The sequence below is a fragment of the Rhea americana genome, unplaced genomic scaffold, assembly GCF_003343005.1.
Source record: "Rhea americana isolate MKP2758 unplaced genomic scaffold, rheAme1 scaffold_92, whole genome shotgun sequence".
In the NCBI taxonomy this organism is placed as follows: Eukaryota; Metazoa; Chordata; class Aves; order Rheiformes; family Rheidae; genus Rhea; species Rhea americana.
The window spans coordinates 694,904-707,498 of NW_028187111.1; the positions used below are offsets into that span (position 1 = coordinate 694,904).

The window sequence follows — 12,595 nt, forward strand, 5'->3', positions numbered from 1 at the left end:
ATCCCAATGAGCAGGAAATCAAGCAAAGGCAGGAGGAGGCCTGCACAGATGAAAAGGGAGCTTTTGACTAAAATCAAACGTGGAAAGGAAGTGTACAAGAAGCATAAGCTGGGGGAGGTGACACAGGAGGGATATAGAGTCACTGTACCTGCATGCATAGATGTGGTTAAGGGAACTAAAGCCCACCTAGAAACTGGTAGGGGATGCAAAAGACTTCTCCTATAAGTACAAAAGCAGCAAAAGGAAGGCTAGGGAAAATCTGGGCCTGCTACTAAATGAGGCAAGGGCCCTGGTGACAAAGGATACCAAAAAGGCTGAAGTGCTGAATGCCTTCTTCACCTCAGCCTTTACTGGTGAGACTGGCCCTTAGGAATCCAAAGTCCCTGAGACCAGAAGGGAAGAACCTTGGCAAGGGAGGATCATGTTAGGGAACACTTAAACAAACTGAATATACAAAAGTCCTTGGGTCCTGATGGGATGGACCTGTGAGTTCAGAGGGAGCAGACTGATATCATTGCAAAGCCACTCTTGATTATCTTTGAAAGATCATGGAGATTGGGAGAGGTTCCTGAGGACTCGAAGAGAGCAAATGTCACTCCTATTTTCAAGAAGGGCAAGAAGGAGGATCGGTGAAACTACAGATCAGTCAACTTCTCCTTGATCCTTGAGAAGATGATGGAACAAATAAGAGGTCAGTGAGGTGGACTGAAAACTGATGGAACTGCTGGGCTCAGAGGCTTGTGATCAGCAGCATGAAGTCCAACTGTAAGCTAGTCACCAGTGATGTCCCCTAGGGGTCGATACTGAGTCCAATTCTATTTAACATCTTCATTAATGACTTGGATGGTTGGGCCAATGCACCCTCAGCATGTTTGCAGATGACACAAAACTGGGAGGAGTGGATGATACACCAGAGGGCTGTGCTGCCATTCAGAGGGACCTCAACAGACTTGAGAAATGGACAGAGAGGCACCTCATGAAGTTCAACAAAGGGAAATGCAGAGTCCTGCACCTGGCAAGGAATTGCACTAGTACAGGCTGGGGGCTGACCAGCTAGAGAGTGAATCTGCAGAGAACTAGGGGACAGCAAAATGAACACGAACCAGCAATATGCCCTTGCAGCAAAGAGAGTCAAAGGTATCCTGCGCATCATTAGAAAGAGTATTGCCAGCAGGCCAAGGAAGGGGATCCTCCCCCTCTCCTCAGCCCTAATGAGGCCACATCTGGAGTACTGTGACCAATCCTGGGCTCCTCGATACAAGAAAGACATAGATGTATTGGAATGAGTCCAGCAAATGAGGCSGCAAAGGTGATTAAAGGACTAGAGGAGCTGGTACATGAGAAGACGTTGAGAGAGCTGGGACTGGAAAAGAGAAGGCTGAGGAGGAGGATCTTACCAGTATCTATAAATATCTGAAGAGAGGATGTAAAGAAGATGGAGTCAGACTCTTCTCAGTGGTGCCCAGAGRCAGGACAAAAGACAATAGGCACAAATTAAACCACAATAACATTTCCATTTCTTTCCATTTACTCTGTTCCATTTGAGCATAAGAAATCATATTTTTCCCTGTGAGAGTTGTTGAACACTGGGACAGGTTGCCCAGAAAGGTTGTGGAACCTTCATCCTTGAAGATATTCAAGACCTGACTGGATATGGTCCTGGACAACCTAGTCTAGCTGACCCTGTTTAAGCATGGGATTTGGACCAGATGGTTTCCAGACATCCCTTCCAACCTCAACTATTCTGTGATTCTGTTAAGTCAGCAGAGTAGTAAAGTGAACAGACCCTTGCATGCAAAGTGTAAAYATTTTGGCAGTGAGAACTGAAATATCAAAGAGCCTCAGTAACTCATGGAGAGGTGAGGAAAGTAGACTGTGCAGCTCCAGAAAAGGCTATTCTGGGCCCTGCATCCCTCCACCATTGTCAGTCTGAAGGTAGATATTACCCTCCTGAAGGCCCTGAGCCTGATGAAGACCTCTGACAGAATGGAGGTCTGTGCCTAGCTATTTCCCCGCCCCGTTCTATATTTTCATGTAGGATAAAGGTCTCTGCCAAGCCATTTTCCTATCCTACAAATTCATTGTTCTTTTCCAATTGTAGAACTTCATGTTTGCCTTATTAAATTGTGTTCTATTCTCTCAGGCCATTTCTCCCATTTATGAAGATCATTTGAATATTAATTTTTGCTTTCCAAATTCATTGCAATCCCTCACAGGCTAGTGTTGTCTGCAGATTTAATAGGCACACTTTCTAATCCACTGTATAAATGACTGAAGAAACTATTAAGTAGTAATACTCTGAGGATAGATCTGTGCAGAACTTCTTGATACACTTTTCCTGTTAGACAACATATCATTGAAAATCAATCTTAAATTAAGGTTTTCTAATCAGCAACAGACTCTCCTAATAGTATTTTCAATAGGTCTATTTATTTATTTATTTTCCAATGTTTCCTAGCTTGTTTATAAGACTATCTTAGGAAACAGAATCAAAATTCATATTGAAGTCAAGATACATGACATCTATTGTTACTTCCTTATCCAAGCATCCAAATTGCTTCATCATCAAAGATTGGTTTGACATGTCGTGGTTTTCTTGACAAATTTGAATTGTCTACTTTCTATTTATTTGTAGATAGTAAAGTAAAGCTGACTGGCCACTAATTCCTCAGATACTTAAAAAAAAGAATAGCCAATATATTTGCCCTTTTTCAGTCTTCTGAACCTCTCCATCTTCTGCAGATTCTCAAAGATAAATGCTAGTTGTTCTGAGATTGCTTCAGCTAGTTTTCCAACCATCACAGGATGAATTTCATCTGGCCCAGCTGGTCTGAAAGCGCTGAACTTACCTAAGGACTTATAGACCTAATATTTTCATACTTCAGAATGACTTTTTACACACTTTTCATCAGTTCTATTCCTGCAAACGTCACAAGAGTACAAAGTAGAGTTGAAAGCTTATTTCACCTATTTTACAGACTATCTTTCTGTCTATGCATGCTAACACGATGTGTGCCTTTTTGGCAAGAGCACTACATTGCTGCTGTATATTCTACTTTTTTTTTTCAAGTGGAGATGGTTTTGTAAACTCTGACATCATGTGAAGCTTTGCATTATGTTTGTTGAAGCAGCCCGAGGATCTTTCGGCCCTGAATATTCCCCCTTTTTGGCAACACTGAACCTTTGAAAATCTAAGTCATGGGTCTAATTTGTTCTTCTCTCTTAAGCATCTTGACCTGATTTCACACAAGACAAAACATCTCAGGAAGTATTTGCGGCCACACAGGGCCAGGACGAGAGTCGGGAATGAACCGTTTCTCCTCTTTGACCCATTGCTTCCCTTCGGTCTGATCTCAAAGAAACAACCTTGCTTTCTGCGCCCTGGTTCCCCCACCTGCGAAACGCCTCTGGGGGGAAAGCGGCCCCGCGGAGGAAGCCAAGAGGATCAGCCCGCCACACACGGCCCTCGGGCCGGGCCGGCCGCCCTCCCCCCCGGCGCCGCCGGCTGGGCCTCTCCCAGGCCGGGCCTCCCCTGGGGCCGGCCCGCGGCCGGGCCCCGCCGCGGCACCTCCCACCCGCCACGGGGCAGCCAATGGCGGGCGGCAGCGGGCGGGACAGGCCGCCGCCTCGGCGGGGCCCGCGGAGRGGCGGCGGCAGATCGCCGGGTCATGCCGCAGCGCAGCACCCTGCTCCACTTGGTCGCCGGAGGGTGAGTGCCGCCGCGCGGGGCGGGAGCGGAGCCGGGAGCCCCGGGGCGGCCGCGGCTGCTCCCCGAGCTGCGCACCGCCAGGCCGCGGCGCTCCGCCTGCTCTGGGGCGCCGAGGCCCGTCCCCTTGTTGCCTGGCCGCGGCTGATCTCATTCAGCCCGAGTTCRCCATGGGTGGTGGGGAAAGAGAGCAGAGCGCTGAGCGGGGAGTGAGAGCTGCGAAAAGCGACTTCAGCGGAGCAGGTCATGGAGCATCTTGTCTTCGGGCGGGGGGAGCACTTAATGGTTGCATATCTCAGATTCCTGCCTGTTTTTTGTGGCTTTAAACGGTGCAGCTGATGCCGGTGAGTCAGGCTTCTGGGCGCTGCTCCTAGCCGTGCCTCTGAATTCGCCCTTGAGCAAAGCCCCTCTCACTACGTGTTTCGTTCCTCCTCTCTTTAAGAAATAWCTATCATTAAGCCTCAAAACAATAGTAGACTTTAAAGTTTGTGATATCCCAAAGCAGAAGATACCCTGCCCCTCCGGACTTTTCTGGGTAGCTGCCCAATATAATTGTCTAAACAAATGGGCAATCCCTTTTTGAATTCTGCCGACCTGCTGGCGTTCATATTACAGTGAGTTCCACAGTCTAACAGGTACAATAAAATATTATTTAATTGATTTTAATTAGTTAATTTCCAGTTCTCTGCAGTTTGTATAGTTGTTGTGCTATGTCGATCATTGCTTGTGTATGCTTGCCTTCTCCGTTTCCTGCGTTATTTTGTATACTTTATTTGCCTTTATTAATTTCTTCTCTGAACTAGAAAGTCACTGTATCTTAGCCTTTTTTTCATAAGGAAGTTTCTTTAAGCTTTTCTTCATCCTCGTTTTCCACTATGTTTCTTAAAAAACTATGCAAAAGTTTGGCTAGTGACAGACATGCATTCATGGGAGCTTTTTGTCCTGCCCCAGCCCACTGAGCAGTAATCCTTAAATGACAATTGATTAAAACCCAAAAGATAAATAAGAARTTTGGGTTATTACTGCAATGTTTAGTTAATATTGTTTTACCTACTTAAACAGATCTCATTGTTGAAGGAGCAGTTGTTCACTTTCTCGTCTAGTATGAGAACTAGGGAGCATCAGGTGGAATTTCTGAGAGCTTTGTTCAAAACTAAAGCAAAAAGTAGTTTTTAACACAGCGTGCAGTTAAACTGAGGAACTCCTGGCCACAGGACACTAGAGGATAAATGTTTTGGGGACACCTGTAAAAAGCTTTTAGACAGATTAATGAAGAAAAATGAATCGAAGGCTATTAAATAATGCAACATGTCTGGCTGAGGAGATCCTTGAGCTGAAATCTGCAGGAAGCTGGGAGCATATTCTGCTTCCTGCAGAGGTGTATGTTACTCTCTATTCCTGCTCTTCTGTAGGTAGCTGTTATTAGCCTGTGTCCTAGACAGAATCTTGGGTTAAATGGAGATTTGGTCTGACCTAGTACTGCCATTCCTAAATGAAGATTCTCAAGTCATCTCCCTTTTTGGCTAGCCTAAATAAGTGTAAATTACCAGTAAACCTTGTCACCTCAGTGCATACCCTTTCAGATCATTGAACCATGTTAATGGTGCCTTTTATATTCCTGCTAATCCTCTTTTCTCTAGCCCTYGGGTTTCTTGTGTTCTTTTCTTCCACCTCAAACTTTCCAATTTTCCTTTTAAAATATGAAACAAGATGTAGAGGCAGTATTGTTTTCTAAGATAATTTTATCTGCCTTCTCCTTTCATAAACCTTTCTGCCATTGCTTTGTTCTGGGAGTATGTTATACTGGTGGTCCACTGCTGCTCTCCCTGCTATTTTGCAGGAATTGCCTTTTTGCCTGTTTCTAGACTCGTGACTTCAGGATCGTGGCTTTATTAAAGCAATCCATGTAAGCCCAGCATAATGATCCTTTGTGACTGCTCAGTTCCATATATTCTTGCATTATTTGCCACTCATTGCAGCTCTGTTTATTATTTGCCACTGTGACAGTCTTTGTCACTCATGGATTTTATCAGGATTTAAATGTTACTTCCTGACTGTTGATGGAAATACTGGAAATGATTAGGTCTAGAACTAATTTTCCTAGATTTTTGCTTGAGCACTGCTATTTGATTCCTTATAATTGTTTTTTGGGGGGAGGGGAAGGAAGTGTGGGGTTAGTTTTTTGGTTGTTTGGGTTTTTTAAAAGATTTTTGTGGTTCAATTTTAATCCATTTAGAATCTATGCTGTAGATGGAGTGCTAAGGCTCCTTAGCAGGAGCCTTAGGCTTCTGTAAGTGCAGTTTTGTGAAGTATCAAGGCTGCTCTTCACAAAAACTGAAGTATTTTACAGCTTTGTWGTTACTTTTGTCAGCTTTTTTTTAGTTTGATAAGTTTTATAAAAATGATATAACTCCTCTACCAACATACAAAGTGTCTTTGAATCTTCATTTATGTAGCCTTTAGCAGAATAAATCATTACAAATACCCCTTTTAARTAAATTATCGCTTTTCTAAGTTGTTAGACTTTCCCAGTGGTCTAAGATTTATTAAGCATTTAAATCTGTAGGCAAGAAGTGTCCTCAGTCAGCTCTTTTTGGTATCCTTGGCCACAAGTTTTTCATGCCTGCTGATTTTTTTTAAAATGTTTTGTTTCTACTAGATTTCATTCCATTTTGCCTTCATTAATACTGAATCAAAAAATCTTTGTGAAGATAATATGTTGTCTTCTGTTTCTCCTGAAACCCAAGGATTTTAAAGACTCCTTTCACATGCCTTTCATATGTTGAGGGCAGCTGACTACTTTCTAGTGCATGATAAGACATCACAGTTAAGATCTTTTTTTGAACAACTGGAGTACTTTATTCCCATAGCTTTAGTTTAGTCTGGGTTCTTTGCTCCCTGAAAAATTCTCCTTAGTCTTGCTATTTAGCCACACTGGCTTGGAAATCCTCCCTCTTTCTCAGGCTTTCTAACTGCTGATTGAACAACCACCATGTTAAGAGTGTAACAATTAGGGAGTAACAATTTCTTTTATTTCTACTGTTACTTTTAAAATTCTTCTCTATTAGCTACCTTTGGTAGCTTAAGGTAAGCTTGAACTCGGGAAGCTTCCATATACRTATGGAGAATGGGCTCAAATTCATATCCTCACCCTGCTTAGGCAGGGGCTTGGAGTCACCTTAGTGCAGACCACAGTTTGCTCTTTCCAGGGCTTCTTGAAGAAGCACAGATATCTAATAAAGTTGTGTCTCCTCATGCGCACTTCCAGAGAGAAATCTTTAGGATACCAAGCACTTGTTTCTGTAAATGTGGTCTTATTGTACTTTATGCCGAGCTTTTAGGTGAGAAGTCAAAGCTGTTCTTGTAGTAGCATTTATTTGGACTTCCAAAACTCCTCAATCTGTCACCACTGCACTCAGTTCTTTCCTGAGCTGGAAACTACACTTCTAATCCAGAAAAAAACAGGCATGTAAGTCTGGAGGCTTTGCTAGGCAAATCTGTAGAAACTATGGTGAAGAACAGGACTATTAGCCACCTGATTAAATATGGTCTTTTGGGGAAGAATCARTGTGGCTTTTCTAAAAGGAGGCCCTACTTCACATAACTCCTGGATGGTTAAGTAGGCTGTCTTGGATTCCATATTTGAGCTGCTTGTTCATTCAGAGGACCTAAACCAGTATGCTTAGTTCTGAGCTTCTGTTGTCTTCTGAACCTGAGTTACGTTCTTTGGTCAGGCTCTGCCTGATCCCCAGGCTCCTACCAGTTKTAGTATCTGTTGAGGAAAATTGCTGCTGATTGTCATCGCAGCTGCRCAGATCTGTAAAGGGCTTGAGAAAGCAACAGGAGTACAATGAAGTACCATAAGTAGTTGCTATTATTGCTATCTGCAGATACTGTTTTTAGACTCATTCAGCTGCTAGAACATCACCTCTTGGATTTCCTTGCAATAGTTACCACGGTCGATTTTTTTTTTTCCCTAACCTGCAAGCAGCAATAAATGGAGCACCAGTAGTAAAGGCATATGTGAGCTACTCAATGTATGTGGTCTGAGCTGTACRGATTGTTTCAAACTTAGTTCTTCAGCACTCTAGCCATTTACTGTCCTGTACCTYTACATGTAATTCTCTTGATATACTTAGTTCTTCCCTGATATCCTGTCTCTCTTTAGCTGACTATTTTCTTTGGGTCTAGAGTGAGCATTTTTACCCTCTATTCCTTGTGAAACAAAGCAAATTTGGCTATAGCAGAGATGAAAGTCTACGAGTCAAAGTCTCTGTGTGGTTATGTTATTCAAGTTGTGGTCATTGCACACAAATTCATCTCAAAACAGTCTTTCAGGCATTACCTGAGCAGGCTGTTCAAGAACAGAGTTCTCAGAAGACCTGAAGGGGCAAAAGCTGGGAACTGAATATATCGGTTCTCTGATTCTGATTTGTCCCTGGATAGCAAAAAGGGAGAAAGGGGGTACGTGTCCTCTCAACACTTCTGAAGCATGACTAGGTTGACTGATGGTTCATGAATTCCAAAAATAGCTTCTGTCTGCTGAAGGTCAGGGTCCTCATTCATTAGGCAAGTCTGGGAGGGGCAAGCCCAGCTGTTGGCAGAAAGTGCAGACCTTTCTTACAGGGCCATGCAAATATGGKACTGAATAGGTTACAGATTGAAGAAGCAGGTAGGTTGAGGGGTGGGAGAGTTTGGACTGAGCCAGTGCTTCTCTGGGGAGGTGTGAGGTACTGTGCCTGGTGATTTCAGCTGAAGGCATTGCAACGAGACTGGGCAGAAGTATTTGCTCTGGAAAATTCTAAATGCAAAGATCAGCAGCTTTAAGCTGAGGGACTTCTGAGTTCCTATGGACTTGGGACTGTTTGTCTCAAATGATGGTTTCAGAGTGAGGCTGCCAGGAGATGTCCCAAGTTAAGTCATTATTACGTTAATCAGTGTCAGAGCAAGAGGTCACATGTGACGCAGGCTAGGGGACCTAACAGCAATACAGGGGAGAGGGTCAGAGCAGGGTCACAGTTATTGTCTCTTCATGCACTGGTGTCATTCTTATGTATGCTGTTATGCCCTTTTTATGCCCTAGATGTGGTGGCACAGCTGGAGCCATCCTGACATGCCCCTTGGAAGTGGTGAAGACACGCCTACAGTCATCCCAATTGATGCTTCGGCCTGTATGCCTCCCTGAGATACAGATGTCGGGTATGAGTGTGAGGCTGATGCACTCAGCCCCATCATCCCCTGGAATGCTCAAGTTGCTGAGGTGAGTAGGCTGGGGCAGTGTGCATGTTAGTGGCAGGGAAGTGAAAGTTTGGCCATCAGATGGAGAGAGAGATGGAAGCAGGGTTTGRGTTGAGGCTCTGGGATCTGCAGCTGTGTGGAAAGTTTCATATGAGCTCAGTTGATCTGTGCTTTGAATTCTGAGCCTGCAAGGCAGCTACTGGGACTGGGAGAAATTTCACAGCTAGTAGTTTCATCACATGTCAGCAAGAATAAGAAGAAATGACTCAAAGAGAGAGGAGGAGTAGCTGGAAAGAAAATAAGGATAGGGCAGAAAAAGAATAGTATTGGAGGTAGAGAGAGGAGACTATAGGAAGTACTGAAGAARAAGGAAGGAGAAACAGAATAGCCTTCATCTTAGGTCTTTTCCTGATTTCTCTGTTCGTTTTCTTCTGTAGGACCATCCTTGAGAAGGAAGGCATGCGATCTCTGTTCCGAGGCCTGGGCCCAAACCTTGTTGGGGTTGCTCCTTCACGGTAAGTACTTCTCCATGAGGATAGCCCATGCTGTACACCTTCTAAAGTACTTCCATAAGAGCTATTACTCCACCTTTGGAAAGCAGCCAGGGTCATGAGCTCATTGTGCTGCAGGACCCTTTAATTCAGGCACTTTTTAGACCTTTTGATCACAACTGAACGGAAAGATGACTGCTGCAGACTAAGTGTAAGTGATGTCTGAGGTCACATTAGACAAACACATGCTGAGAGTAAACAAAGTTGAAGTGAGGCCCCACTGCTGTTCTTGTTTTTTCTGGTGAGCTGTAACTTCTCTGTATTTCTTTTCAACCAGGGCTATCTATTTTGCTGCCTATTCTGGAGTTAAGGAGAAGCTCAATGCTGTTCTTGTACCAGAGTCCAAGAAAGTACATATGCTGTCAGCAGCCTGTGCAGGTGAGCCTCTTCTGTCCGAAATCAGAGCAGAGGGGTCCTTTTAGCTGTGAGTATGAGAGATTTCACCACCACCCTTTGTTGCTCCCTTCGGTCCTGCTCCCTCTTCTAAAGCTTTTCTCCAAACCCCCATCTGCAGCAGTGAGTTTCTTGGGTAAACAAACATTTTCTCCCTCTTCATTCTTCTTAGGCTTATCACACGAAGTCATGGATTTAGTCTTTAGCCCTTTAGCTGCTATCAAGAAAAGAGCTCTATTCAGGTGTGAGGAGGGAAAAAAGCAAAGTATAATTTAGATGCCTCACAGAATCACATCTCTGGATATTTCACAGTTCTGTACAAAATGTTCCACCTTCACAAATTTAGTCTGTTGTTTCCTGCCTCTTTGTCATTGCTGGGCCTATAGTAGCATTATGAGTGGGAGGCAGAGGTTCTTAGGAACCACCAGACAAAAGCTGGAATGTGGAGAGGGAGAAAAATCAAATAGTCTGCCCTAAATGTCTCCTCTCAGGGAACTCAAGGTCTTTCTCGAATTGCAAACACCTGCAACTTGCCAAGCAGCAGTTGGAGAGCTGGTAGATCAGGAACTCTCCAAAAATGTCAGCACAATCCTAGTGTTCACTGCTGTCCTTCCCTTTTTTTCTCCAGGAGTTACCTCTGCCACGCTCACTAACCCTATCTGGTTGGTGAAAACCAGGATGCAACTGGAAGCCAGGTAAAGTTAGCAATTTAGAGCCACTCTGGTTCAAATTAAGGCTGGTTTGGAGGCGAGTTTCTGCCCTGCCAACACAGCATGTCTTCAGGGCATGCTGGGGAAGAGTCGTATGGCTGTGTTCACAATAGCATTTCAAGTCAGTGAAGCAATATGTAGCTTTAACCCTCTCCTGTTGCTTCCCCCTTTACAGGGTGAAGGGGGAGCTGGGTGGTAATGCCCTCCAATGTGCCATGCGTGTATACCACACTGAAGGCTTGCGTGGGTTTTACCGTGGAATCAGTGCCTCCTATGCTGGAGTATCAGAGACCATCATACACTTTGTCATATATGAAGCACTAAAACAGCAGCTGAGGAACAGCTGTCATTCCCTATCCCCACCACTCAGACTTTCACCAAACAGCCATGATTTCTTTGAACTAATGGGAGCTGCTGCTGTCTCCAAGACATGTGCCTCATGCATTGCATATCCACATGGTGAGTGGGCCAACTCTCCTTACTTCTGTTTTCCTTGGTGTATGATACCTTGCCTGTAGCATCAGTCTGCTAATACCTCTTCCCCTTTTGCCTCTCCAGAGGTCATTCGGACACGGTTGCGAGAAGAAGGGTCCCGGTACCGTTCCTTAATACAGACTCTGCAACTTGTGRTCCATGAAGAGGGACCCCTGGCTTTATATCGAGGGCTTCTGGCCCATTTGATCCGCCAGATCCCCAACACAGCTATTATGATGGCTACTTATGAACTCATTGTTTGTTTGGCCTCCTCCACCTTGTAAGCACACTGCAGCACTAGGCTGAGGCTGCTGGACCTCAGAGGCCTCATGCTCTGGAGACTGGTCCTTTTCCATGTTCTGAGAGTTGGTGCTTTCCAGTACAYAACAGGACTAGGACTATGTCTGCAACATCAGGCATAGCATTCTCAGGAGTTTATTTTGTGTGAAACTTTCAGCTCCAGCGTCCACAATGTAGCCCTTCTTTCTGAAGCACTGGAAGAGTTCAAATCTCCAAAGTGTTGGTGCACTGGTTTGACAGTGCCTACTGTTAGCTCTGTACAAAGCAAGGGTATGGAACTTAAGGAGGGGGAAGGAAGACAAAGGAGAAAGTATGTGGGTGTCAGCCTCAGAATCTTCACTTCATTTGGACCCAGGAACACCCATAAGAGGGCACAGCTGGACTTGAAGACAGGGACTAGAGTGGAGACATCTATGAGAAATGAGGTGAGACCTTTCATGCTCTCAGAGGTGCTCTTACTGTACTGTCCTCTAAAAATGACTCTTCCACCTTGACTGTCCACAAAGGTCTTATTGCAGAATCTTCCTTTGGGTCCTTAGTACAGTGTAGCCATGGGCCCTAGTAAATGTCAGGCAGCTGAGTAGTTACACAGCCTCTTCCTTTTGCTCGATCTGATGAATTGGACCAAGTAGATTAAGGGAAGAAACACAACCTGCTATGAAGCACTACCTTAATAGTTCATGCTACTGAGCTTGTAGCCTTATGTTGCTTACATCTGTTGTTCTTGCACCTCCTCCTTACCTGAGCAACAGAAAGAGGATGACAACTACTTCCCTCAGAAGTGCTGGGGCCACTATGCTGCAGGTTGGAATCTTTGGTATGAAATACACTTTTATGCTGGTAAAGGAAGTGGATCTAGAGAAAAGGTGAATGAAGCAGAGGATTTGACCTGTTTTTACTGATGACATACTACACCTATGGAAAGAGCCTTATTTTTTTATAATCAAAGAATATACTTTGCTACCTGTGTTAAATTTGTCTGCCACTGCCTGGAATGCCTTCTGTTCCTGTGTGGGTTCCTAGACTCCATGTGCTGGGAAGCTACATTGTCTTCAAAAAGAATGTATTTTGACTCTCTAAAAGGACGGGGGGATCTGTTTTTCTTGTTCTAACATATGCATGCACAAACAGTCTTTCACAGAGATATGGCAATTATTTAAGTAAATATATGGGCTGGACAATCTCCAGTCTTACATATAGAGACTATGCTGGCTCTTTTTTCC

At 44.3% G+C, this 12,595-nt stretch overlaps 1 protein-coding gene across 1 annotated transcript; it reads left to right on the forward strand.

Moving 5' to 3' along the window:
* Positions 1-3,623: 3,623 nt before the first annotated feature.
* Positions 3,624-12,571, forward strand: LOC146584487 (solute carrier family 25 member 36-like). Its single transcript, XM_085324645.1, has 7 exons — positions 3,624-3,709; positions 8,790-8,966; positions 9,382-9,459; positions 9,773-9,873; positions 10,517-10,583; positions 10,774-11,057; positions 11,157-12,571. Exons 1-7 carry the CDS (start codon positions 3,669-3,671, stop codon positions 11,354-11,356), a joined length of 948 nt encoding a protein of 315 aa, XP_085180771.1. The 5' UTR covers positions 3,624-3,668; the 3' UTR covers positions 11,357-12,571.
* Positions 12,572-12,595: the final 24 nt, after the last annotated feature.